The following is a 25,949-nucleotide window of genomic DNA, read 5'->3' on the forward strand; positions in this document are numbered from 1 at the left end:
GAGGAGGGCCTGGCGAAGAACATTAAGAAGGAAACCCTGAAAAATCTTCCAATATATTCAGAATAGGCAGCCAGTCAGGGATGTCATTAAGCTGTTCTGCTAAAAAACGCTCAGGAGGATTTATCAGCAGATCTGGATGGATCACTTTTGGTTGCTGAACTGACTGTGATGTAATCTGCATTAACTCTTACTATGTTGTTATGTATTTTGTTATTTTACTTTGATATTGTTGTTTGAACTGTACGCTGCCCGGCACTGTACGTTAAGTGGGTGATTATATAAATTGACTAAATAAATAATCAGCCACATTGATAAAACTAAATCAATTCCTGGGGCTAAAGGGCATCTACCCAAGAGTTCTTGTAGCAGTGCCATCCTAGGCTGCATCCACAGGTCGAATCGAGACCAAAAGAAGTCCTTGTTTCTCTCTATTTGGCATTCGTCAGATAGCGTTCAGTCCTATTTGCATTTTGGGAAGGGTATTGGAAAAGCGGGACCTATCCAGAGGAGAGCAAACAAGGTGACACGGGACCTGGAGAGGAAAAACGATGAGGAACAGTTGGGGATGTTGGGTACGTTTAGCCTGCAGACGTCAGACACTGGGAAGAGTTTCCTAGTGGTTAGGGCTGCTGAACGCTGACACCGGCTTCCTTGGGCAGTGGGGGACTCTTCATGGGAGGCGTTTCAACAGGGGCTGGATAGCCTTCGGTTGGGGAGACAGCAGTAGTAGATTCCTGCACTAGACAGGGATTGGACTAGATGTTCCATGACCCTGTGAAAGAAATCCCTCCTCGTGCCTCAGGGCCAATGTTGACAGAACTGGGAGGCTCAGACGTGACCTCCATGGAGTCTGAACTTGCCCCTGCCCTAAAGCTCTCTTTGGAAAGGAGGCGACAACCCTGACTACACCTGTCACACCCAGGTGTCGAATCTCCGCACAGAGGCCACTCCGTGGATGGGGAGGGGGCAGAGGAGCTTGTGGTCCACTTCCTGGCACACTTCCTTGTAGGGGTCCAGAATCACCATGTTTGGGACCGCAGCATTCCCCCGCCTCTCTGCCAACAGATAAATGCGTCCATTGGCAGTGCTGCATCCTTCAAAGAACTTCTGGGCCAAGCCATCATCCACGGGTGTCCACTCATCAGTGCACACGTCGAAGCGAAAGGCCCCCCCTCCAATGGTGTAGATGGCCCCATTCAGAGCTGCCACGCAGAGGTCATACCTGAGGGGAAGAAAAGCAGGGCATCAGGTGTTTGGGAAGCGAGGCCCCTGCAAAAAGCGCTGCTCTCCGGAGCTGGTTAGACCTACTGACATATCTGCTCTGCCCCGCAAGAAGCTCCTAGAGGGCCTGAGCTACCAGCAGCCGAAGACTGTTCAGTCCTGTCGAGGAGAGAGTGAGGTACTGGGGAGTTCCACATCTGGGACTCCCATTTGGGTGTGCTTTCTGAAAGCAGCTTCATCTTTCTCTATCTCAAACCTGCATGAGGTAAGGAATCATCTGCCAATGATGGAATGTCGGAGGCCAGAAAGTTTGGAATGGTCCCCAAAGTCTCCTCTTTGACTTTTCCTCACAGAGTCCCAACTTCCTTTCTTCCTTGGCCACACAAGAAACCAGGGGACTTCTAAGTCCTCAAGGCACCCAGAAGTCAGAGAATGGGCTCTTGGCAACCCCCCCCCCCAAAAGGCCACAGGAAAGCTGTGCCCAGCCTCACCTCGGCAGTGGCGAGAAAGAAACAACATCCCACATGTCCGTCTCCACGTCCAGCCGCTGTACTGCCCGGCACACGTCCCCATTCTCGTCCAGGCCGCAGACCACATAGATCCGTGTCCCCACACCGGCAGCTCCGGCTCGTTCCACGGGATGGATCAGGGGACTGGTGGGTTCCCAGGAGGAATCTGCCAGGGCGAGGCGCTCAACGCTGGGGGTGATGCCTTCTGGGGCACTTCCCCCCATCACGTACAGGTGGAAGCCAACCCCCACCGCACAGTGGCTGTTGCGAGCTTCCTTCATGGCCGGCCCCTCCTGCCAGCTGTCATCCCAGCTGTTGTAGATCAAAACCCAGTCCACAGGGGCCCAGAAAAACTCCTCGCGGAAGTTTCCTCCTGTCACGAAGAGGAAATTGCCTGCAGAGAGACCACAGAGAAAGGATGAGGCGGGAAAAGGCGAAGCCAAAAAATTTGGGCTGCTCCCTCCTGGCATGGAGAAATAGCTCCCCCCGCCCCCGCCCCCCGTCGCTTTCTCTTCCCTGGACCTGTCAGCACAGGCAAGGGCACAGGCGGAGCGGGTTCCTGTGTTTCTGACTGAGCAGTAAACCTAGCAGCACCCCATCCATCGTATGCCACCATGTTGGGCATCCTAAAGCGGGGAAGGCGGGGAGCAACGGGAGCCCTGGCTGGGGCAAAATGTCAAAGCCAAGCCATGTTGGCAGCAGTCATCCAAGTGCTGGCATTACAAGGTAGACTGCCTCTGAACACATAAGTTCCCTATTTGGCCACCATGCCTAATGGTCTCTGAACATGCCTTTATCTTATCCTCACACGCTCTGAAAATAAGAGGGGCCCGTCTGATTTCTCCGTCCACGTTGCTCCGGAAGCAAGCTGGCCCCCGGCCCCGCAGAAGCGGAGCAACTGCCATCCTGTTGTTGCTTCTGCCGGGAACTGCATTCAGAGGACCCTCACCGGTGTGTGCTGATTGTACCTGGCGGTGACTGGGGCCCCTCCGCACTTGTAGCCAAGCCCCCGTTTCAAACCCCAGCTCCCACTTCCTCCCAGTTCCCTGCCTGGGCAACTGCCAAGCGAGGCACCAGGCTGAAGACCAGAGACCCCAAGGGCTTTTCCGGTTGCGGTGGAGCCTGGAGCAAGCGCCAGATAGCCCCCCTGCTTGAGAGCGCCACTGTCTCCCTCGCCCATGACTGAGCAAGGCAGCGGGCGCTGCGGGGTTATTCCTGGGCCCTTCCTTCTCAGTAAACAGCACTTGGTCCTGCCTGTTATGGGGCTGCAGCCCAGAGCCCCCCCACACGCACACGCACGCAGCCCCCCAAGGGAAGGAGCATTACCCACTGCAGCCACAGCGTACTGGGTGAGGTTTCTGCGCTTGAGGGGCGAGCAAGCTCGCCACACTCCGGCCTTGGGCAGAAAGTGGAAGAGCTCTTGCTGCTCTTGGTCGCGCTTCCCAGCGACCACGAAGAGGGTCTCGTAGCTCCGGCTGACGCAGGGGGCCTGGGCGACGTCCTTCCAGCTGGGGGGCGGACAGCGGTCCAGCTCCTTCAGCAGCTGGGCAGGAGCGTCCAGCCCAGGGCGCTGGCTCCGCTTCACCAGGTGGTCGAGGAAGGAGAGGCTGAGGAAGGGGACCCGCACCAGGCCCACCAGCTCCAGGAAACTCTCGGCCCTCCCGGGCAGGTCCGCAACAACCCACTGCATCACGGTGTCAAAGACCAGGTCCTCGCGGGCCACAAAGAGCTCGTCGCTCTGTAGCAGCTCCCTCAGGGTTTCCTTGGGCAGCTCCTCGACCTCTCCGTGGGCCACCACGTCGGCCCAGTGGGTGAGGGCCACGTTGAGGGCGGCAGAAGCGAGCGCCACACAGGCGAAGTGCTGCGCGTAGGCCCTCAGGCTGAGGCAGTTAGAGACGTGCAGCTCCCTTTCCAGGAACACCTCGCAGCGCCTCTTGGCAGCCTCAAAGCGCAGGAAGTCGGCTGTCTGCAGAAGGCTGGCGACGTTGCCGGGGGCGATGCAGAGGCTGCCCGTCCGGGTGAAGTCTAGAAGCGCCTGAAAGGGCTCTGCCTCGATCCCCCCGATCCGGATGTGCCGCTCCACGCTCTCCCGGGTGCCACCAAAGAACATGGCCTCAAAATAGCAGCTGTGGCGGGCCAGTGCCCACCGGTTGACCAGAAAGCATTTTTCTCCCACCTCCAGGATGGCGTCACGCTCAGGATTCGCCTGAACTGCTGTGCGCGGGGACGGGTCCATGCTGGCTGGCCAGCTCTAGAGAAGCCAAACCCAGAGTAAAACACCCTCCTGTGCTGTGACCTTGGCTCCCATCTGAGCCTTGGTGAGAGGCCAGCAGCAGCTAGGCCCAATATAGACACAACTCCCGTGCTAAAAATAGAGGTCTGCCTGCCTTAGTCGGGGACCCACGTCACAAGCCCTCGTACACGCTGGCCGCCCGGTGGCAATGTTGCTTGGCTTTCTGCGTGGAGCAAGCACGTCTGTTCCTGTACAAAAGAACAAGGAGCGCCAACCTGACGTTAGAAATGGCGGTTAGAAATGGCGACGCTCGGAGCCTAGCGGGGAGCCAGTTCGGTGGGGTGGCTCAGGTGCTGGCCGAGAAACCGGAAGATGGTGAGTCCTAGTCCCGCCTCAGGCACGGAAGCCGGGCCCGTCCCTCTCTCTCAGCCCACCCCACCCCACCCCACGGGTTGTGAACATAGGAGGCAGGAGGATTAAGTAGGTTCGCCGCCTTGAGTCATATGTAAAAAAGGAAGGATAAAATATAATAGCAGCAGCAGCAGCAGCAGCAGCAACTGCTCAGCCACCCAGAGTCTTTGACCCTCATCTGAACAATGCAGTGAACAGCATTTCAAAGCAGAAACCATGGAACCGGAGCATATCTGGGATGCTGCGTCTCCCTTTTCAGAGATACGCTGGACCTGCAACTCATCAAAATGCCAGTCCTCAGCCCAGAGTACCATCTTTGACTGACTGGCATAGTGTTATCTTCACCCATTTAGCATCCTGATCTTTGTAACCCAGCCTCCTTGTTGTTACAAGTTTGTGCTCTGCTATAACATTTTTTTAATCTTTTACGCAGCGTCAGAGCAGTCAGTGACCACCACCCAACAGGAGACTACAGTAGATTTTAAAAGCTTTATTTTAGCAATACAAGCATTTCACTTTTACTCTCTCAGTCATTCAGACCACACCCTTCGTGTCATTGGTCAAGTGACAAAAGGTCATGGGAAGCCCCCTTAGAGAGCCAAGATGAACCTCAGTGGAATGGAAGATGGGATTTCAGTTTTCTCTTCCCTGCAGCTCTTTTATAGGCAATGCTGGATTGTCTCAGCTTTACTGTTGAGCTTTCTTAGCTCACTCATCAATTCCTAACGGCCGTCCATCCAGTAGTCCTCAAGATGTTCTTCATCGCGACTGTTGTCAGGTTCGGTCAGCACGAGGTTTCAGGGAAGCACGGGGCTGCAGGGAAGCTCGCAACCAGACCACGCGGAATCCACCGGCGGTAGCTAGCGGGGAAAAGAGGAACCGAAAGCGCCGCTAATAAACGAGCCACCTGCGGCCAGCTAAACAGGAAAACCGCAGCGGAAGCTTTTAATTACGAACTGATAACGGCGCGAGCAAGCAAGGAACGGGGCCGCAGGGCAGCGAAACAAGATCGCAACGCAGCACAGAACCCGCGGGTCTGCACGTAGCAGGGAGGGGCCAACCCAGCCGGAGGGGGACTGGCAATCAAGGACAATGGACTCTGACCGACCCTGCCGTCATGAACGATCAGGGGGGACATTGGGGGGCCTAATTGCCCACAGCCGCAACGCGATCACGAGGCGGGAAAAAGCGCGGGAAGGGGGGAATATAACAAGTGATGCAATTGTACCAAGCCAGTCCTGGCTTTGCTTGTGACTACTACGTTACGCATGAGTAAACCTTCTTTGTGAACCACACGTGTCACGAGAGTTTCTCTGTCGAACGGGGCAAATCTCACATAAAGCCAGGACTCACCGTCAGCGCTACCCGGTACCACCGAGGAGCGTTTTCTTTCTCAATACAGGCATGACCAGCGACGAGGAATCCGTGGGTCAGCCGGAGCGCGAGGGATCCAGGCTCGCGGAAGGGCGGTCGGAGCCGCCCGGGAGCGACGGGGCAGCGGCCAGGGCCGGGCGCACTCCATCCGAGCGGTGGTCGATGGGCGTGAATCAAGGACCAGACGATTCGGGCGTTACGATGACCCGGGGTTCGGGGTTCCGGGACCGTGAGTGGAGCGAGAAATTCGCCCGACTAGAGGAGAGAGTCGAGCGACGCCTAGACGCCGTGGAGGCGATGCTCCAGACCCTACTGCAGAGAGTGGGGCCACCGGCGGTAAACGAGGAGGCGAGCGACAGGGGGCGGTCCGACACCCCCGCCGGCACCACCCACGGCGCCCCGGTCGGAGGACCAACGGGCGGCAGACGCCCTGAGACTTCGAGGTATCACTGGGAAGTTCTCAGGGGACCCCGAACAGCTGCCGCACTTTCTGACGCACGTCAGGGGGTTCATGCAGAGGGGTGGTCACCTATTCGCTAGAGACGAGGACAGGGTATCCTACGTGGCCGAGCTGCTAGATGGCCAAGCCGCCAGCTGGGTGATCGGGCTGTACGATGCCAACGCGGCGGAACTACGGAGTTTCCCGGACTTCATGCAGGCGCTCCGGGACAGATTCGAGGACACATTGAGCGCCAAGCGGGCGGAGGACGACATCCTACAATTCAGGCAGCGGGGCAAATCGGTATCGGAATATGCCCTGGAGTTCCGGAGGTTGGCCGAGAAGCTCGCGGACTGGCCGGAGTCCCTGAAGGTGAAGTATTTTAAGAGGGGACTCAACCCAGAGATCCTGGAACGGGCACTGGGGCGGGACGACCCGGCCACAGTGAAGGATTGGATCTGGCTGGCCGGAACGGCGGAATCGGCGTGGCGGCAGATCCAACAGAGCACAAGACGACGGGACCAGACGAGGGACCGGCCGAGGGAGAGGACCCCGAGGAGAGACGGAGCGGTCGACGGCAGTCCACCGGGAGGCGAGAGGCGACCAGAGCCCCGAATCTGTGTTTCCGATGCGGAGGCAGAGGCCACCGAGCGGCGCAGTGCCCGACGGAGCGGGAAGGCGCCCCACCACGGCCCGAAGTCAAAACCCCGCGTGCGAACGGGAAAAGGACCGGTGACCGACCGCGGAAGGGGGCAGTGGCGGCGGTGACCGAGAAAGGACGCGGGGGGTGGTCGACCCCGGAGACAGCATCCTCCGGAGAGGACTCGGAGCCGGCGGGAAACGAGGCGCGCTCGCACTGAACGGCGTCCCAGTGCGAGCAGGGGAGTCGAGGCGCGCGGACCCAATAGGAGACGAGGACTGCCCACCGTTCCGGGTGAGGATACACGTCCGGGGGGTGAGATCCGGAGGGGAGGTGCAGCTACGGGCGCTACTGGACTCGGGCTGCACCCACTGCTTGATGCACCCAGCGGTGGTCTCGGGGCTCGGGCTACAGCTGAGGCGCCTCCGGGAGCCCATTTCATTCAGCCAGTTAGATGGCACGCTGGCAGGGCGACCAGCTCAGTATTACACCGAGCCGGTCCAGATGACGATCGGGAGTCACCGGGAAGAACTGAGGTTCGTGGTGGTCCCGGTGGCCGACTACGCGGTGGTACTCGGCTTGGCGTGGCTGCGGCGGCGGAACCCACGAGTCGACTGGACGGCGGAGGCAGTGCGGTTCGGGGTCGACAGACCGGCGAGGGGCGAGAGCAGAGGGGACCGAGCCGTGGAGACGGAGGCAGCCGCAACCACCGGCGGACAAGCGGAGGGTCCGGGACACCGGGAGACGGGGCGAGAGCAGATGGGGCCCGAGACCCGGGCGGCGACAGCAACAGCAGCAGCAGCAGCAGCAGCGCCGGGACCCCGGAGACCCGCCACGATCCCGAGGCGAGGGAGGCAGCGGCGACTGGCGAGGCAACCGCAAAGCGAGGGGCCGGACCCGGGGAACCCCCGACGGGCGGCGGAATCCCGAGGCAGTATCGAGACCTGGCGGCAGCGTTCGGGGAGAAGGAGTCTGACCAGCTCCCACCACACCGGCCCAGTGATTGCGCCATCGAGCTAGAGCCAGGAGCGACCCTGCCTAAGCCAAAAATGTACTCCCTGTCGAGGAGGGAGATGGGAGCCCTGCGCGAGTTCATAGACAAGAACCTAGCACGGGGATTCATCCAACCCGCGAAGTCACCATTAGCGGCCCCGGTGTTATTCCGGGAGAAGAAGGACGGCTCGCTCCGTATGTGCGTAGACTACCGGGGGCTGAACGCAATCAGCACGGAGTACAAATACCCCCTCTCCGTGATGAAGGACTTGATGTCGCATCTGTCGAAGGGGAGGGTGTTCACAAAACTGGACTTGCGCGAAGCCTACTTCAGAGTTAGGATCCGCGCAAAAGATGAGTGGAAGACGGCGTTCAACACCCCGCTCGGAAGCTACCAGTTTTCCGTGATGCCGTTCGGATTAAAAGGGGCCCCGGGGTATTTATGCAGCTAATTAATGAGGTGCTGCACGACCTACTCTACCGGGGCGTCCTGGTCTACCTGGACGACATCCTCATCTACACCGAGACCCTGGCGGAGCACGTGAGCCTGGTGCGCACGGTGCTCCAGAGACTGCTGAAGGCACAGCTGTACGCAAAGCTCTCGAAATGCGAGTTCCATCGAGAGCAACTAGACTACCTCGGCTACCGAATATCCAGCCGGGGAATTGAGATGGACCCGGCGAAAGTAAGGGATGTCCTGGGCTGGGAAGCGCCGCGAACCCGGAGGCAACTCCAAAGCTTCCTAGGGTTTGCGAACTTCTATCGTCAGTTCATCCCGAACTTCGCCCAAATCGCCCTTCCCCTAACCGACCTGCTAAAAACCAAGGGCACTGGGAAACCCCCAAGCCCAGCATGGCACTCGCGTGGACTGCAGAATGCCAGGGGGCGTTTGAGGAACTAAAACAGCGGTTCACCGCGGAGCCGATCCTGCGCCATCCCGACCCAGACCGGCGGTTTATAATCCAAGTGGATGCATCAGACGTGGCAACGGGAGCAGTCCTGCTCCAACCCAGCCCGGAGGGGGCCATCCACCCGTGCGCCTACGCCTCCCGCAAATTCACCGAGACGGAGAGGAGGTGGATGGTGTGGGAGAAAGAGGCGTACGCGGTCAAGTGGGCGCTGGCCACGTGGAGGCATCTACTGGAGGGGGCAACTGAACCGTTCGAGGTGTGGACGGACCATAAGAACCTCGAGGCCCTGAAGACCCCGCGTAAGCTATCCCCCAAACAGGCACGGTGGTCCCAATACTTCGGGAGGTTCAGGTTCACACTGAAACACATCCCCGGGAAGCGCAACTTCTTAGCGGATGGACTGTCTCGCATGCCCCAACACGCCAGCCTACGGGAGGAGATCGTGGACTCCGTCATCCCCGCCAGCAGGCTGGCTGCAAAGGCGGTGACCCGAAGCCAGACCAAGGGGGAGCGACGGGACGCGGCGTCTGAAGTAAGGCAAGGGTTCGCGGAGGCAGCGGAGCGGGACGGTTGGCTCAAGCAGAACCGAGAGGCGCTAACCGGCCAAGAGGGGTTGTGGTGGCACGAAGGAAAGCTGTACGTGCCCGAGGGTTGCCGACGGGAGGTCATGGAGAGAGCCCACGACAGCCGGAGCGCGGGGCATTACGGCTTCGTAAAGACACTCCACTTAATCCGGCGGCAGTTTTGGTGGCCCACGCTCCGGAAGGACGTGGAGGCGTACTCGGGGGTTGCCCGGTGTGCGCAACGGCGAAAGGAGCCAAAGGCAAACCTAGAGGCCTACTCCAGCCGGTAGCGGAACCCGACGGCCCTTGGCAAGAGGTCGCCATGGACTTCATAGTGGAGCTCCCGGAGAGTAAGGGGAAGACCGCCATTTGGGTGGTCACGGACTTATTCTCCAAACAAGCGCACTTTGTAGCGTGCCGGCGAGTCCCCACGGCCGAGGGGCTGGCGAAACTGTTCGTGCAACATGTCTACCGACTCCACGGCGCACCTCGACGTATCGTCAGCGATCGGGGCGGCAACTTCATCGCGCGGTTCTGGCGGGAGTTCCTGAAGCGGGTGGGGACGAAACAAGCCCTATCCTCCGCGGCGCACCCGCAGACGGACGGAGCCACGGAACGCCTGAATGGGGGCACGAACAGTACCTGCGCTGCTACGTGGGGCACCAACAGGACGATTGGGCGGAGCTACTACCATTCGCGGAGGTGGCATACAACAACGCCGTCCACAAGAGCACCGGGTTCTCTCCGTTCAAAGTAGCCACCGGGAGAGAATTCGTCCCCATGCCGGAGCTGCCTCAGCCGGAATCCCAGATCAACTCCCTGGACGCCTGGTTCGCCCAAATCGACGAGACCCGGCAAGCGGCGCACGCGGCATTGCAAAGAGCCAAAGCCGACTACAAGAAGCACGCGGACCGCAAGAGGCTCCCCGAGGAAAAGTGGAAAGTGGGGGACCAGGTGTATCTGTCAACCAAAAACCTAAAGACGCACCAGGCATCGAAAAAACTCAGCCCGAGGTTTGTGGGGCCGTTCCCCATTTCGGAGATCATCAATCCGGTGACCGTCAGGCTGACGCTCCCGAAAAGCCTCGGGAAGATCCACCCGGTGTTCCATTGCAGCCTGCTAAAGTTGCACCAGCCGGGGAACGCCTGGCACAAGGCGGAGGGAGTACCACCACCCATCATGGTCGGGGGGGAGCAGCATTTCGAAATCAACCGGATACTGGACGCCCGGAGGCACAAGGGGCAGACCCAGCTCCTAGTGCAATGGAAACATTTCCCCAAGTCCCACAGCGAATGGGTGAGTAAAGCCCACATAAGGGCGCCGGACCTAGTGCGGGACTTTTACAGTAAATACCCCGGGAAGCCGAAATAGGACCGAGGGGGGGAGTTGTCGTCAGGGGGGCGGCATGTCAGGTTCGGTCAGCACGAGGTTTCAGGGAAGCACGGGGCTGCAGGGAAGCTCGCAACCAGACCACGCGGAATCCACCGGCGGTAGCTAGCGGGGAAAAGAGGAACCGAAAGCGCCGCTAATAAACGAGCCACCTGCGGCCAGCTAAACAGGAAAACCGCAGCGGAAGCTTTTAATTACGAACTGATAACGGCGCGAGCAAGCAAGGAACGGGGCCGCAGGGCAGCGAAACAAGATCGCAACGCAGCACAGAACCCGCGGGTCTGCACGTAGCAGGGAGGGGCCAACCCAGCCGGAGGGGGACTGGCAATCAAGGACAATGGACTCTGACCGACCCTGCCATCATGAACGATCAGGGGGGACATTGGGGGGCCTAATTGCCCACAGCCGCAACGCGATCACGAGGCGGGAAAAAGCGCGGGAAGGGGGGAATATAACAAGTGATGCAATTGTACCAAGCCAGTCCTGGCTTTGCTTGTGACTACTACGTTACGCATGAGTAAACCTTCTTTGTGAACCACACGTGTCACGAGAGTTTCTCTGTCGAACGGGGCAAATCTCACAACTGTAACGTGATATTAAGTACAAAAAATTTTATGTTCAGAAATTCTCTACCCCTTCATGACTTGGCTTGGAAGATCTTGTATTCTGATATACTCATGCCCAATTGTTATTAATACCTTTCAGGTTTCTTTTCCAACAACTGCAGCCAGCTGTTTTTTTCTTTCAAGGAGGGATGTTTCAGCCACACAAGCTCTCACCACATTCCCATGACTGACATACAACTGGCCTGGAAGTGGGGGGGAGGGGGGTGGCCCTTCCAGATATGCCCAACGAGGTTTCAGGTGTGGCATCAGCCAAGATCCAGGGGCAGGGATGGAGGTGTGGTGATTGTTATCCAGGAATCTCTTACAGCTTTCAGGGCTGCTGCACCACAGGTCACCGGATGTGAGACCCTGTTCATTAAGTTGGGCTTTAGGGATCAGCTGGGACTGTTGCTGTTGTACCAGCCTCTCTGCTGCATAGCAACCTCTTTGCCTGAGCTCCTTGACTCCATCTTTGGGTTGGGAGTGGAGTTCCCCAGACTTATGGTCTTGGGGGACTTCAATCTGCCTTCTCTGGGAGTGGGTTCTGAGGTAGCTCAGGAGTTCATGGCCACCATGACAGCCATGGACCCATCCCAGGTCATCCAGAGTTTGACACAGGACAGTGGTCACACACCAGATCTGGTGTACCTGTCGAAGCAGTGGCTATGTGATCTGAAATTGGAGGAGCTTTTGGTGTCTCTTGTCAGATCACACCCTGATTGCCATGGGGTTCTCTGGTGCCACCATCCACTGCAGGGAGGCCAGACCCATTAGATCGATCCACCCCCGGTGACTAATGGACCCAGATGGGTTCCAGAGGGAGCTGGGGGTTGTTCCTGCTGATCTGCTGCATGGTCCATCCAAAGCTTGGTCACCGCTTGGAATAAGAAGGCAGCTGAGGCCTTGGATCAGATTGCGCCTATGCAACCTCTCCCCTCTCGTGGATCCCGGCACTCCCCATGGTTCACAGAGGAGCTAAGGGAGTTGAAGTGAGAGAAGAGACATCTAGAGTGTCACTGGCGTTCCACAGGGGATGAACTCAACTGGACACGGGTTAGAGCTGCTATTAAAGCCTACCTTGTGGCGGTAAGGGTGGCGAAGCGTCAGTACTTCTTCACCTTCATTGTGTCTGCAGATAGCTGTCCTGTGGCCGTTTCAGGTGACACATGCCCTCTTGGGTAGAGGGGACTCGGAGAACCCCCTGCAGGGGCATGCAGAGAAATCCATCCAGCATCTGTAAAACTCACTCAAATTTGCTCAGTTGGACGCTAGCCTTGTGGCAGGTCCAGACAAGGTCCCTGGGGAGGAGTTTTGCCCAGTTATCTGGAAATGGTTTGAACCTGTTGGGCCTGAGGAAGGGGACAGGGTCCTTAGAGCTGTGAGCTCAGCCACCTGCTCTTTAAACCCCGCCACTCCCGACTGGTTAAGGCAGCCCAGGGAGTGTCATGTGAGTGGGTTCTAGCAGCGACGGGATTGTTCCCTCACCTCTTAAGGAGGACTTGGTACACCCCCTCAAGAAGCCATCACTGGACCCTACCATACTGGACAATTTTCATCCATTATCGAATTTCCCCTTTTTGGGGAAGGTGATTGAGAAGGTGGTTGCCCAACAGCTTCAGAGAACCCTGGATGAAGCAGATTATCTAGATCCTTTTGTCAGGATTCAGACCTGGTTATGGGATGGAAACGGCATTGGTTGCACTTTTGGATCATTCCTGGTGTGCACAGGATGGGGGTTGAGCATCCATCCTCGCCCTACTTGACCTCTCAGCAGCTTTCGATACCATCAACCATGGTATCCTTCTGGACTGACTCAGAGGATCAGGGGTGGGCAGCACTGTGTTGTGCTGGCTTGCCTCCTTTCTTAAGGGTCTATTCCAGTCGGTGGTTATTGGGGTGGGGAGAGAACCCGCCCTCAGCCCCTACTGTGTGGGGTGCTGCAGAGGTCAGTACTCTCTCCACTCCTATTTAACATCTACATGAGGCCAGCTGCATGAGCTCATTCGTCGCCATGGGATGAGGAATCATCAGTATGCTGATGATACCCAATTATACCTTTCCACCCCTGGTGAATTAAGCAATACTGTGGGTATCTTATCCCGGTGCCGGTTGCACTGCCCCAGACAGACCCCATGTGCAATATGTGGGTTCTCCTACTCACAACTCTTGCTCAAGGAGCAGGTGGCAGTCGTGGCTAGGAGGGCCTTTGCTGAACTTTGTACTGTGCATCAGTTGCACCTGTTCCTAGATCAGGGGCGGGGGGCAACTCAGAGTCACTCATGCCCTAGTGATCTCCCAGTTGGACTACTGTATTGTGCTCTACATGGGGCTGCTCTTGAAGAGTATCCGGAAGCTTCAGCTGGTGTAGAATACAGCAGCGCAGGCAGTTATGTGTGTCTCTAGCAGAACATGTTATGCCTCTGCTTCATGAGCTGCATTGGTTACCAGTCTATTTCCAGGTCCAATTCAAGGTGCCGGTTTTGAGAGTTTTTGTTACCAAGCAAGCAGATCTGGACCAGGTTTAAAGTTCTAGCCCAGGAATCATTTTAAATAAAATAGCTAATACAATAGCTATGGCATCTCAAGTCCAGGATACTGCCTAAATTAACACTGTGTACAGTTTTCTTCTCAATGCGCACTACCCAAGAGTTTTCACGTTCCATAACATTACAACTTGTGAGAAGGTTCAGGATATATTTTATTATATATCAACTCAGAAACTCTCCTTCTCCAGTGAGAAACAACAACAACAAAAAAGGAACACATCCCTTGAAGCTGACGAACTACACAAATTTCATCACCATTTCTTTACAATTCTTACCAAAAAGTTCACGAGGCTGTTCAGTTGTCCTACACCCCATCCTGAGAAAGCAGCACAGAGCTGTCAGCAGACAACGATGAAGGCCTGGTGAAACAGGACCAATCCAGGGAAGAACTACATTGTTCATCCAGGGAGTAAAGGACCAAGAACCGCCAAGAATAGTCTGTTGTATTTCACTGAACCTTCTTATGCACTTTCAATTGTTTACAGCAGCAAGACACTCTAAACCGGCTGCAGACAAAAGACATCACCTCACTGCAAGGCTTTTCCCTGCCAACACATGGTGCCATACAATGTAAAAAAAAGTTATAAGGTCCTTCTCCTATATAAAATGAGTGTAAAAAAATAATTTTTCTTGCAAAAGAGGCTTCTTTTCAGGACAACCGCACTCCAGTCCTCCTAAGGCTTGAACGGCAGCCTGGACAGGTTAGCCATCTTGCTGCTGAATGAAGGGGTTCGGTATAGCTTCCATCCCGTCCTGCGGGCAGATGAGGACCACGGAGGTCCCTCTGCAGACCACCAGTCCGAGCTGGCGCGTATCTTCGGTGAGCTTGTACTGGTCATCCGGATCTGATGGGGGTGTTAGAAAGAGTCGCCTGATTAGTCTCACCTGCCTGCCGCGCCCCACTCCGAAGCGGAAGGGCAGGGGGCCCAAGCCGCAGGCCTCCCGCGAGACCTCCTACGCACCTCTCATGTACTCTATGGTGCCGTCCAGCACCAGGTTGAGAAGAGGGTCAAATCCTTTCAGGACACCGCTGGCTGCGGGGAGAGGAAGGGAGAATTACCGGGCGCCCTCCGTGCGGCCGAACGCCGGGGATCGGATCGGATCGGATCGGCAGCCCGAGCCGAAGCGACCGGGACGGAGCCTCCCCGGAGGAAACTCACCTTCCCGCCCCCCTTGGAACTTGACGCGGATGGTTTTGTCGATGTACTTGGAGAGGTCCAAAATGCTCTCCTTCTTCTTCTTCTCCTTGTCCTGCGCGCGAACGAGAAGACCGAGGACCCCGTGAGCCCCGCGACCTGAAGGGAAGAACCCCACAACCCCGCCAGGAAGCCCTTCCCCGAGAGGGAGGTTGCAGCGTCCCCCCGCCCGCCGGCCCGTCCGTCCACCCGCCCTCCGGGAAGGCGGCTCCTGCCCCGCCGCCGAGGAGCCTCAGCCGTCGGAAGAGAGGCGGCCGGCCGAAATGCCGCTTACCGCCATCTTGCTCTCGCCAGGCATCCCGCCCCTTGCCTCCCCTCGTGGCGTCACTTCCGCCGACAGTTCTTCCGGGACCACCTCTTGCCCGCTCTCCAATTGACGGCGGGCCGCGGTCACGTGACCGGCAGGCACCTCCGCGGACGACCGAACTTCCGGCGCTCTCGGACGAGGTCGGGATCGCCTCTTTTCTGCTCTAAAACAGAGGCTCGGCTCCAGAAAGGCTCTCGGGTCGCCCCGGCAACCGTCTCCGCCCGCGGCCCCTGCGAGGCGAGGCTTTCCGCTCACGGAAGCCTCTCTGGGGCGAAGTCGCGCCGGCCAAATGAACAAATGAAGAGGCGGAGCTCTGCTCGGCGGTCAGGGAGGAACTTCCGGGGGTTGCCAAGTAACGGGCGCTCGCTTCCTGCCTGGCCTGGCGGCGGCCTTCCCTTCCGCTCCTTCCCGGCCCCGCGGAGACAATAGGCAGCCATGGTGGCTCGCGGGCCGCGCGGGTGGGTGCTGGCCCTGCTGGTCTTCCAGGTGAGCCGCGGCGCTCCGATGGGGTGGGCTGGCCGGCTGGCTGGCTGGCTAGCGAGGCAGGGAAGCGGGGCGGCAGGGGGCGAGGAGGGCGCCGCTCGCGTGGCTGCTCTGCGTCTCCCCAGGTGTCCGGAGAGTTCGGCGTGGTCCGCGTCTTCCCGGAGAAGGGCGGCGGCGGCGGCAAGGACTACTGCATCCTCTTCAACTCGCAGTGGGCCCACCTGCCGCACGACCTGGGCAAGGCGGTGAGTGCCGCGGGCGGGGCGGGGCGGGGCGGGGGCGAGGCTGGGCCCGGCTCCGGCCCCCCCGCTTCCCTGCCTCGCTGACGGCCGGCTCCCCGCCTCCCGCAGTCCCTCCTGGCGCTGCAGGATCAGACGGTGTCGGTCTTGTGCGCTCCGTCCGAGGTCCCCGACGGAGGCTTCGGCAACGCGGTGCCCATGGTGATGCGGGGGAACTGCACCTTCTACGAGAAGGTGCGCCTGGCGCAGATCAACGGCGCTCGCGGGCTGCTGGTGGTCAGCAAGGAGAGGCTGGTGAGTCCTCGCGGGCCCTTCGGGAGGGCCTCCGGCCCGCGCCTCTGGGTCGGGTCCCGGGGGCGGAAGAACCGGCTGCGGTGGTCTCTTCTATTATCCCGGTGCTTTCCAGTCCTTCGAAGCTTTGCTTTTCTTTAAAATGCCGTTTTGGTAGGAAAACTAGGTAGAGCTCTTAAGCGCCGCACAGCACTGCGGCCTCTCAACTAGGGGTTTTGTTTAGCTTCTGGGACCAGCGGTGTGACAAAAGAGTAAACTTAAAGCTTATATTCACACTGTATTTTCTTACTCCACTGCCGCCCAGAAAATAGATCTTTTTGTTTCGCTTCCTTTATTATTTTCTTTTCCTCAGCATGGCTTTTAATCCTTTTTCTAAGGAATGAGAATGATTCAGGACTTATGCATATGGTACGGTTCTGCACTGTTTTTTTGTATCTGGGCTAAGCTTCAGCTTATACGTAGGAAGGGAAGTTGAGATTCAAGGTCCTTCTGTTCTTTTTTTTCTGTTCTTTTTTTTATAATTATTAAAGGTTTTTTTTTACAAAGTTAAAAGATAAATGTGAAACAGTATAGGAAAAAGTAAGGAAGGTAAACAAAAAGTGTTGAAACAATAGAAAGTGAATAGAAAGAAAAATAAAACAAAAATACTTAAGCGATTTTTTATTTTCTTTACAGCAGTTATAGATATTCTTGAAACCGTTTCCCCCTTTTAAATTGTATAACATGGTTCCTTTCTCCCTGTATTCAACCCTTATTAATCAGTAAATCCATAAGTCATCAGTTTGTTTTTATCCATTTTCAGCAAAAAGTCCATGAAGGATTTCCAGTCTTTTATAAAAGTAGTAGTTGTTCCCTCCCTAAGCAAGTCAATTTAACCATTTCTACAAGTTCTGTCATCTTCAGATCCATATGTGAAGGCTTAAGGTCCTTCGGTAACTAAACTAAACTAAAATGACTAAAGTCCCTGGGTCTTCTCTCTGTATTGCCCTTTTCCTTGGTCACCCCAGGTGACATCCCAACGTGTTCCCAAACACATACAACCTGTAACAATTTTAACATCTTCGGTCTCCCAGCAAAGCATCTAGATTGAACAAAGCTAACCCAACGCTTGTTAAATGGATGTTGCTGAGTTTCATCATGGGGGCGAATTGCTTAGATTTCAGGCCACTGAAATTGAGTTGATGCCTATGTGGTATATTTAAGCACTGCTTTCTACTGTTCTCATTAGGTCCCCCCAGCTGGTAACCGGAGTCAGTATGAGGAAATTGATATCCCAGTGGCCCTGCTGAGCTATGCAGATATGCTGGACATAGGACGGGTAAGCCCTTCTCGATGTTTGTGTGGTCTTCAATATAGTCAGGCATGAGGTACTTCTAGGTATAATGTTGGGAAGCTGAAAAGCAAAATCATTTTTTCAGTGAGAGTAATCTTGACCATTTAATTGATAAAAGTTGGTAAATAGTGGAACAAATATAAATCCTCCCACAAGGAGATAGTTCTAAAGAAATAGCATATTTTCTTTTTTAGTGGTGGGCTCTTGCCTTGTAGGCTAAGGGTCAGAAAATCATTGAATTGGAACAAACCTTAAAGACCATCTATCCCAACCGCCTGCTCAGTGCAAGATCCATTAGGGCAGATGACCGTCCAGCCTCTCTTTGTAGGAGATCTTACCACTTCACATAACAGACTATTCTGCCATTGTCTTTGCTCTCCTCTAGTTTTCTGGGGCCTTACCAACCATCCAGGAGTTGTCAAATATTGCCAAGAGTTTTTCTCTGATCACTTTTGTAACTCCTCTACAGGGACTTCACTGGCCTTCCTGAGATAGACAGGCACAGAGTTCCTTCCATTCCTACTTAAGGCAGCCCAGTAGAAGCATGAGAACTGGAATCCAGAGAGGGTGACAGTTATTGCATGCAAAAGATCCCTGGTTTGATTCCAGTAGCATCACCAGGTAAAGCTGAGAGAAATGATCCCGCCTGCACCTGTTGCCAGACAGCACAGCTGCGACACTGCAGAGATCGTGGGTGGCTTTAGTAGAGCGGAGCAGCTTTGTGTGTCTCGGCAAGTCCATTCCTTGCAAACGCTTGCTTGCTGCCTCTTGATACCGTCAGTGGACAGGTGGCCAAGAAGTGGGTTACGCCCCTTCCTCTCTCAGTCCCCTTCAGTGCCAAAGAGTCAGTTGGGCCTCTTGCGGTGCTTTTTATGGCCTCAATAGTCAGCTTCATAATGTGTTCTGCTGTGGAGGGGAATCAGTCTTGGGCTCGTTTCTGGCAAAAAGAAAAACTAAGTGGCGCAGTGTACAAACAGAATGCTGCTGTCTGATTAATTGGTCTGGAGGCAGCATTTGAGAATTTAACCATATTTTTAAAACCCATCATATCTGTTCCTGGGGAGGATGGATACTATTAGCTCTATGTTTATATGTTTCATTAAAATATTTATACCTGTCTGTTATCTAAGAGCTCAGCAGGTGGAACACTTGGGTGATTTGAATAGCTAAACAGGGCAACTCGGATGAGGGGAATGGCAAAGCTGTTGGCTAGATGGGAAGTTGGAAAATAATAGTAATAATATAATAGAACGGCAAACCACTATTATAATACTGCATGGGTGACATCAGTAGAGCTTTACTCAGTGGCGTGTCTCTCTTTTTTTTTTTCCCCCTTACTATCTTACATACCTAGGTTCTTATATATCTAAGTCTGTAACAAGGCCTCCCTCATCAGTAATTTAATCACTGATGAGAGGGCTGACCCGGCATGCATCACTGAAACCTGGCTAGGTTCAGAGGAGGGGGTAGCCCTCTTGGAATTATGCCCAGCCAGGTTTCAAGTGTGGCATCAGCCGAGAGTCCGGGGCAGGGGTGGAGGTGTGGCGATTGTCCTCCGGGAATCACTTAACAGCTTTCAGGGGCACTGCACCACAGGTCACCGGATGTGGGACCCTGTTTATTAAGTTGGGCTCTAGGGATCAGCTGGGACTGCTGCTGCTGCTGCTGTTGTACCAGCCTCCCTGCCACACAGCAACTTCCCTGCCTAAGCTCCTTGACGCCATTTCTGGGTTGGGAGTGGAGTTCCCCAGGCTTATGATCTTGGGGGATTTCAATCTGCCTTCTCTAGGGGTGGGGTCTGAGGTGGCTCAGGAGTTCATGGCCACCACGATGGCCATGGACCTATCCCTAATCATACAGGGATAGGTGTATGACACAGGACAGTGGTCATACACTGTCATACATACATCTGGTGTTCCTGTCAGAGTAGTGGCTGTGTAATCTGAAATTCAGGGAGCTTTTGGTGTCCCCCTTGGCATGGTCAGATCATGCCCTGATTACAGTGGGATTCTCTGGCGCCACTGTCCACTACAGGGAGGCTGGACTCATTAGATCAGTCTGCCCCAGGTGACTAATGGACCCAGATTGGTTCCAGAGGGAGCTGGAGGTTGTTCCTGCTGGTCTGCTGCATGGTCTATCTGAAGCCTTGGTCGCTTGGAATAAAGGGGGGCTGAGGCTTTGAATGAGATTATGCCCATGCGACCTCTCTCCTCGCAGGGATCCTGGCACTCTCCGTGGTTTACGGAAGAGCTAAGGGAGAGGAAGCGAGAGAAGAGACGTCTAGAGCGTCGCAGGCGCTCAACAAGGGATGAACTCGACTGAACACAGGTTAGAGCTGTTATTCATGCCTAGTTAGTGGCGATAAGGGCGGTGAAGTGTCATTACTTCTCCACTCTTATTGCGTCTGCAGATAGCCACCCTGCAGCCCTGTTGCAGATGAAGCAAGCCCTCCTGGGTAAGGATGGCTTGGAGAACCTTCCACAGGGACATGCGGAGGAATTTTCCCAGCATCTGTCAGATAAAATTGCTTTGATTCATTCTCAGTTGGACATTGGCTTTGCTGCAGCTCCAGTGGAGATGCCTAGGGAGGCGTCTTGCCCTGTTATCTGGGAACAGTTTGAACCTGTTGGATCTGAGGAAGGGGCAGGGTCCTTAGGACTGTGAGCTCAGCCACCTGCTCTTTAGATCCATGCCCCTCCTGGGTGTTTAAAGCGCCTGGAGGGTGTCGTGTGAGTGGGTTGTAGCAATGGTTAGGGTATCTTTGAATGAGGGGGTTGTTCCCTCACCTCTTAGGGAGGCCTTGGTTTGCCCCTCCTCAAGAGGCCATCGCTAGACCCCACTATACTGGACAATTTTCGTCCAGTATTCAACCTCCACTTTTTGGGGAAGGTGATTAAGAAGGTGGTTGTGCAACAGCTTCAGAGGACCCTGGATAAAGCGGATTATCTGGATCCCTTTCAGTCAGGATTCAGCCCTGTGTATGGGACAGAAACAGCATTGGTCATGCTTTTGGATGATCTCTGGCGCAGGTGGGATGGGGGTTGTGCATCCATCCTTGCCCTACTTGACCTCTCTGCGGCTTTTGATACCACTGACCACGGTATCCTTCTAGATCGACTCAGAGGATTGGGGGTGGGCGGCACGATGTTGTGCTGGTTCACCCCCTTCTTCCAGGGCCGATTCCAATCAGTGGTGGTTGGGGAGGAGAGATCCCGCCCTCGGCCCCTGTTATGTGGGGTGCCACAGGGGTCAGTGCTCTCTCCGCTCCTATTTAACATCTACGTGAGGCCGCTATGTGAGCTCATTCGTCGCCATGGGATGAGGTATCATCAGTATGCTGATGATACCCAATTATACCTTTCCACCCCTGGTGAATTAAGCAATGCTGTGGGTATCTTATCCCAGTGCTTGGAGGCTGTGAGGATGGGGGGGGGAGGGGGGAGGCTTCAACTGAACCCCGGCAAGGCTGAGTGGCTTTGGGATTTTTGGCCCACTGGTTCCAGGACTATACTGTCTTTGGTACTGAATGGGGTTGCACTGCCCCAGACAGACCCTGTGCGCAATCTGGGGGTCTTCCCGGACTCACGACTCCTGCAGTTGTGGTTAGGAGGGCCTTTGCGCAGCTTCGTGTTGTGCACCAGTTGCACCCATTCCTAGATCAGAAGAACCTACTCACTGTCACTCATGCCCTAGTCACCTCCCGTTTGGATTTCTGTAATCCGTCCTACCTGGGGCTGCCCTTGAAGAGTATCTGGAAGCTTCAGCTGGTGCAAAATGCGTGCCCTTAGGTCAGTAAATGTTACACCTCTGCTCTGCGAGCTGTGATGGTTGCCAGTTTGCTTCCAGGTCCAATTCAGGGTGCTGGTTTTGATCTTTAAAGCCCTTCATAGCATGGGGCCCAGTTACCTGAGGGACTGCCTCTCCCCGATTACATCTGCCCGTCCCATCGGGACCAGCAGAGAAGGCATGCTGCGGGTCCCAACTGCGAGGGAATTACATTTGGTGGGTCCCAGGAGATAGGCCTTCTCTGCCAGCCTTGTGGAATCTTCTCCCCCAGAAGTGAGATTAGCTCCATCCCTCTTAACATTCCCCAAGTCCCTTAAGACCTGGCTATGTGTTCAGGACTGGGTATCCCAGGGGACTGGGGAGATTTTGCAATGGCTCCCTTATGAATATTATCCCCTCCTGTTTTGTGTGCTTTTATAGTTTTTTACTTGTAATTGTTTTTATGTATTTATTCTTTCTAATTGTACACCACCCAGAGTCACTTTATGTGAGATGGGTGGCTATATAAATACAATAAATAAATAAATAACTTCAAAAGATTAAAATAACAATGGCTATAGTATACTAGTAGAGAAGTACAGATTATTTACAAGGAGTGTTAGCACAGAGTTGTGATTGTTAACTCTTGAAGGAAAAGGAAAAGGCCATGTTTTCACTTGGTATCAAAAAACTGGGAGGTTATCAGAGGACAGACCACTCTGGCCAGGCCGTACTGATCCAGGAAAGATCACAGGTGAGGTACAGCTGGCTGGTTGTCCTCAGGGTCAGGCAGATCTTCAAGTCTTGAGTGATAGAAATGAACCCACCTGCTCTTTAAGAAGGAGACCATTATCCTCTAGTCCTTGGTCTTCTGTCTTACCAGGGTTCCTGGCCTCCTTTAGCCTCTTGCAGGGTCCAGCACTGTGCTGTCTTGTAGGAGTATGACGAGAGAGAGCAACCAAACAGTGTTTCCTCTGCATACTGTGAAACCCAGTAACAAACTGCCTCACCCTACAGTTTCACGTAGATGTCCTAAACAGGGAGTAACATTTCTCCATGCTTTTTTTTTTTTTTTTAACATCAGAGTATTGGTATCAGATGATGAGCTGGTTTCCAAAAATCAGGGGCACTGCCCTGCAGAGCACCTAGTAATTTTGAATGAATTCAAGTCTCCTGGGCCGGAGGGGATGGTATCTCCGGGTGTTAAAGGATGTCATCTCAGAGCCACTGATTGAAATCTTAAAGAAATCCTGGAGCAGGGGAAGTGTTAGAAGAGCCAATGTGGTTCCAATATTCAAGAAAAGGGAAAAAAAGTGGACCCAGGAAACTACAGATGGATCAGCTTGACATCAGTATCTGGGAAAATCCTAGAAAAGATAATCAAGCAGCAGTTTTGCAAGCACTAAATGAATAGGATGATTACCAGAAGTCAGCGTGGATTTGTTAAAAGCAGGTCGTGCCAGACAAATCCTATCGCTTTCTTTGACAAGGCAACTAGATTAGTAGAGCAAAGGAATGCTGTGGGTGTAGTATACTTAGAGTTCAGTGAGGCATTTGATAAAGTAACCCTAGTCTCCTTGATAAACTCGGAAAATGTAGCCTGGATGGTCCCACTACCAGATGGATTGGTTGAACAGCCATAGGCAGCATGTGATCCTCCATGAGTCTGTGTCCACACGGAGGGAGGCATGCACTGGAGCGCCTCGGGGTTCTGTCTTGGGCTCAGTACTGTTCAATCTGTCTGTCTGTCTATATAGAATTTTCAATGTAGTAAAAATATGCAGGACAAAGGCAAAGATAGAAAATAAAAAAAGAAGAAAACATACAATTATGCTTTCTTGCCCTTCTTTCTGTCCAGTAATTATCATCTTAAACTTTCTCCCAACCTTTTTTTTATCCCCAAATCATCAATTTGATTTTTTCTTCTTTCAGCAAAAAATCCATATAAGGTTTCCAGTCTTTCAGAAAAGTCTTTATCATTTTTTCTCTGACAAAACTGGTCAGCTTTGCCATTTCTGCAAGTTCAGTTAATTTTATAGTCCAGTCTTCCACTGTAGGTATTTCATTGCTTTTCCAGCTTTTTGCATACAATAATTTGCTGCAGTTACCATATATAATATTAATTTGCCATGTTTCTTCTCTAATTCCTTGTCCATAAAATCCAGTAGAAATAACTCATAATATTGATCCGCAATTTTTTTTTTGCATCGTTGTATGAATTTGTACCCAATTTTTTTTTTTTTTTGGCTTTTTCACAAGTCCACCATGCACGATAAAAAGTTTCGTTTTCCTTTTCACACATCCCACACTGCAATGGTCGTAACTTCAGGCGCCAGTCATAAGTCACTCTTCACCACTGTCATAACTTTGAACAGTCGCTAAATGAATTGTCATTGAACAAGGACTACCTGTATTCCTTCCAAGGGATGTTCCAATATCAAAAGAAGATCATCTGCAACTGCACTTAATTTATACGTCCCCTTTTTCAATTTCACTCCAATAATTCTGTCATCTTGTCTTACATCCCTGGTAAACACCACCTACGGCAAGATAGTGATGAGGATTGTTTTTTAATAATAACTTTATTAAACATTAAATTACTTTGGACCAATTGATAGATGGTGATGAATTTTTAACATATGCTGTGTTAAGAGATAGATACCTATCAGACATAACTCAATGGCAATATTTACAGTTACAACATTTGTTAACAGTATTGTTTGGACCAGCAGCATTTTCAGCTTCTGAAATACCTGAGATACTGGAACAACTTATTAAATCCTTTAAAACTAAAAAACCTATTAGTTTTTGTAGATATTTGTTATCAGTAAATCAATTTGATATGCAGGTGCTGAGAGATGAGTGGAATAAAGAAGGTATATAAAGAGGTTCCTATGTTGCCTAGACAATGGGAGAGTGTCTTAACTTCTATAGCAAGAGTGTCAATGGATCTTAAACTATGACTTATACAACAAAAATATAATAATTTTATTAAACTTTACATTAAAAAAGATAAACTAATACGAATAAAAGAATAAAAGAAAAAATAGAAAGCGTAGAAAAGAAGGAAAAATAGAAATAGAAAAATAGAAAAGAAAGAAAAAATAATATAGTAAAGAAAAAGAAAATAAATGACTTCCCCCTTCATACCTATAAAATAATTTTAGTAACTTATTGCCTTCTCTTAAAATACAACAAATGTTCTGTTCTTCCATATTTCTTATCTATAAACAAATCCTTAAAGCCTCATCGTTCAGTCAGCAAACGTCCGTTAAGAGTTACCAGATAACAACATATCTATTTTAACTTTGATCAAATAAACCAACTTTATATTCCTTCCTTTTATTTTTAACAATCTTGATCTTTAATCGATTTAAATAATGTCCTAGAACTTGATTTCTTTTCATTTTTTCTTTGTCCCTTCTCACAAAATCCTTCAAAATTTTAAAAAATCTCTTTTGCAAATCCAATATAGGAAAATTATCCAAGTCACTCTTTTTTGTTATTTGTATATCCCTTTTAATTAAGACATCAACCAATTTTGTTTGTATATTCAGTGTAGCATCTTTTTCCATATCATTCTTATAGCCTGTCATTTTTAAATCCACTTTCAAAGCAGTCTTGTCCAGTGAAACTTGTTCCTCTTCCACAGTCTGCCATCTATAATGCAGACACTTTTAAAATTAACTTCTGGGCCCATTGTTCAGAAATATTCTTCAGTATGTCCAGTGTTAAACTATTTTGCTCCATTCTGAATTAATAAGTCAAATCTAAGTATTCTTCTCCTTTAATTGTAATCTTTAGTTCTTTCTGGTTCTCTGTAGTGTCCAACCTTCAAAGTCCCATCCTATCATGTTTGTTTTTTTAAGAATTCAAAGCAACAGCATTTTCCCACAGGAAGGATTCTTATAATTAATTTCAAAGTCTTATTTCAAATCCATCTGGACCCTTAGTCCATTTGTAACTTTCCAAAATCAATGTTCTAATCATCCTTTTGCTGTTTATTCTAAAAAAAAGTTTTGTTTTTTTTTAATCCTTAAACTTGTATTTAAATTTAGCTAACTTCTTTCGCTAAGGATTGAAGGAAACTCACCTGGTGCTGTAAAACTTGTCGCTTTGGAGGTTCCTAATAACTGAAAAGCAGTTAAGCGATTTCCAAAAGTGATTAAAAAATGAGGCTCAGTGAATCTTATGTTCATATAGGCTGCATTACGGCTGTGAGCTTGGTTGAAATCCCTTGACTTCCAGCCACTTGACTCACAAGTCAACCACAAACTTCAGTTCCTGCAGTCTTCTCATCTGTCCAGAGTGCAAGTGGGCGATCTTACAATGTCTCCTTTTTCCGGGGAGACTTTGCCAGCCAGAATTTGTCTGGCTGCCATTCTACACTGCAGTGAACCTACTCCTTCAGGGACATCTAGTTCACCATGAATCCTTACCGGAAATCAAGATGGAATTGAGTTTTGATAATTCACCATTAACTATTATTATTTTGTGATGA

At 52.6% G+C, this 25,949-nt stretch overlaps 3 protein-coding genes across 6 annotated transcripts in view; 1 reads left to right on the plus strand and 2 right to left on the minus strand.

The window, feature by feature from the left end:
• Position 1: 1 nt before the first annotated feature.
• LOC103055164 (kelch-like protein 24a) lies at positions 2–12,388 on the minus strand. The gene is made up of 5 exons (XM_088147296.1): positions 12,366–12,388; positions 4,118–5,142; positions 3,057–3,981; positions 1,713–2,124; positions 2–1,222 (listed from the first exon to the last, which is right to left on the minus strand). Exons 3-5 carry the CDS (start codon positions 3,964–3,966, stop codon positions 913–915), a joined length of 1,632 nt encoding a protein of 543 aa, XP_088003422.1. The 5' UTR covers positions 3,967–3,981; positions 4,118–5,142; positions 12,366–12,388; the 3' UTR covers positions 2–912.
• Positions 12,389–13,968: 1,580 nt separating this feature from the next.
• Positions 13,969–15,449, minus strand: LSM7 (LSM7 homolog, U6 small nuclear RNA and mRNA degradation associated). Its single transcript, XM_088147301.1, has 4 exons — positions 15,305–15,449; positions 14,995–15,085; positions 14,797–14,868; positions 13,969–14,679 (listed from the first exon to the last, which is right to left on the minus strand). The coding sequence occupies exons 1-4, from the start codon at positions 15,326–15,328 to the stop codon at positions 14,537–14,539; spliced, it is 330 nt and encodes a 109-aa protein (XP_088003427.1). The 5' UTR covers positions 15,329–15,449; the 3' UTR covers positions 13,969–14,536.
• Positions 15,450–15,588: 139 nt separating this feature from the next.
• Positions 15,589–25,949, plus strand: part of SPPL2B (signal peptide peptidase like 2B) — a 31,233-nt gene continuing 20,872 nt past the window's right edge. For 3 of the 4 annotated variants that reach the window (XM_088147297.1, XM_088147298.1, XM_088147300.1), the window contains exons 1-4: positions 15,589–15,823; positions 15,946–16,065; positions 16,171–16,353; positions 17,579–17,668. In XM_088147297.1, the coding sequence (XP_088003423.1) occupies positions 15,773–15,823; positions 15,946–16,065; positions 16,171–16,353; positions 17,579–17,668 (444 nt within the window). In that variant the 5' untranslated portion in view covers positions 15,589–15,772. The remainder of the gene's footprint in view (positions 15,824–15,945; positions 16,066–16,170; positions 16,354–17,578; positions 17,669–25,949) is intronic. The other variant, XM_088147299.1, reaches the window with a different exon arrangement.

This window comes from Python bivittatus, unplaced genomic scaffold (genome assembly GCF_059951505.1).
Source record: "Python bivittatus isolate LINGU-HERP-01145 unplaced genomic scaffold, Pbiv_v1 ctg000500_np1212, whole genome shotgun sequence".
Lineage (NCBI taxonomy): Eukaryota > Metazoa > Chordata > Lepidosauria > Squamata > Pythonidae > Python > Python bivittatus.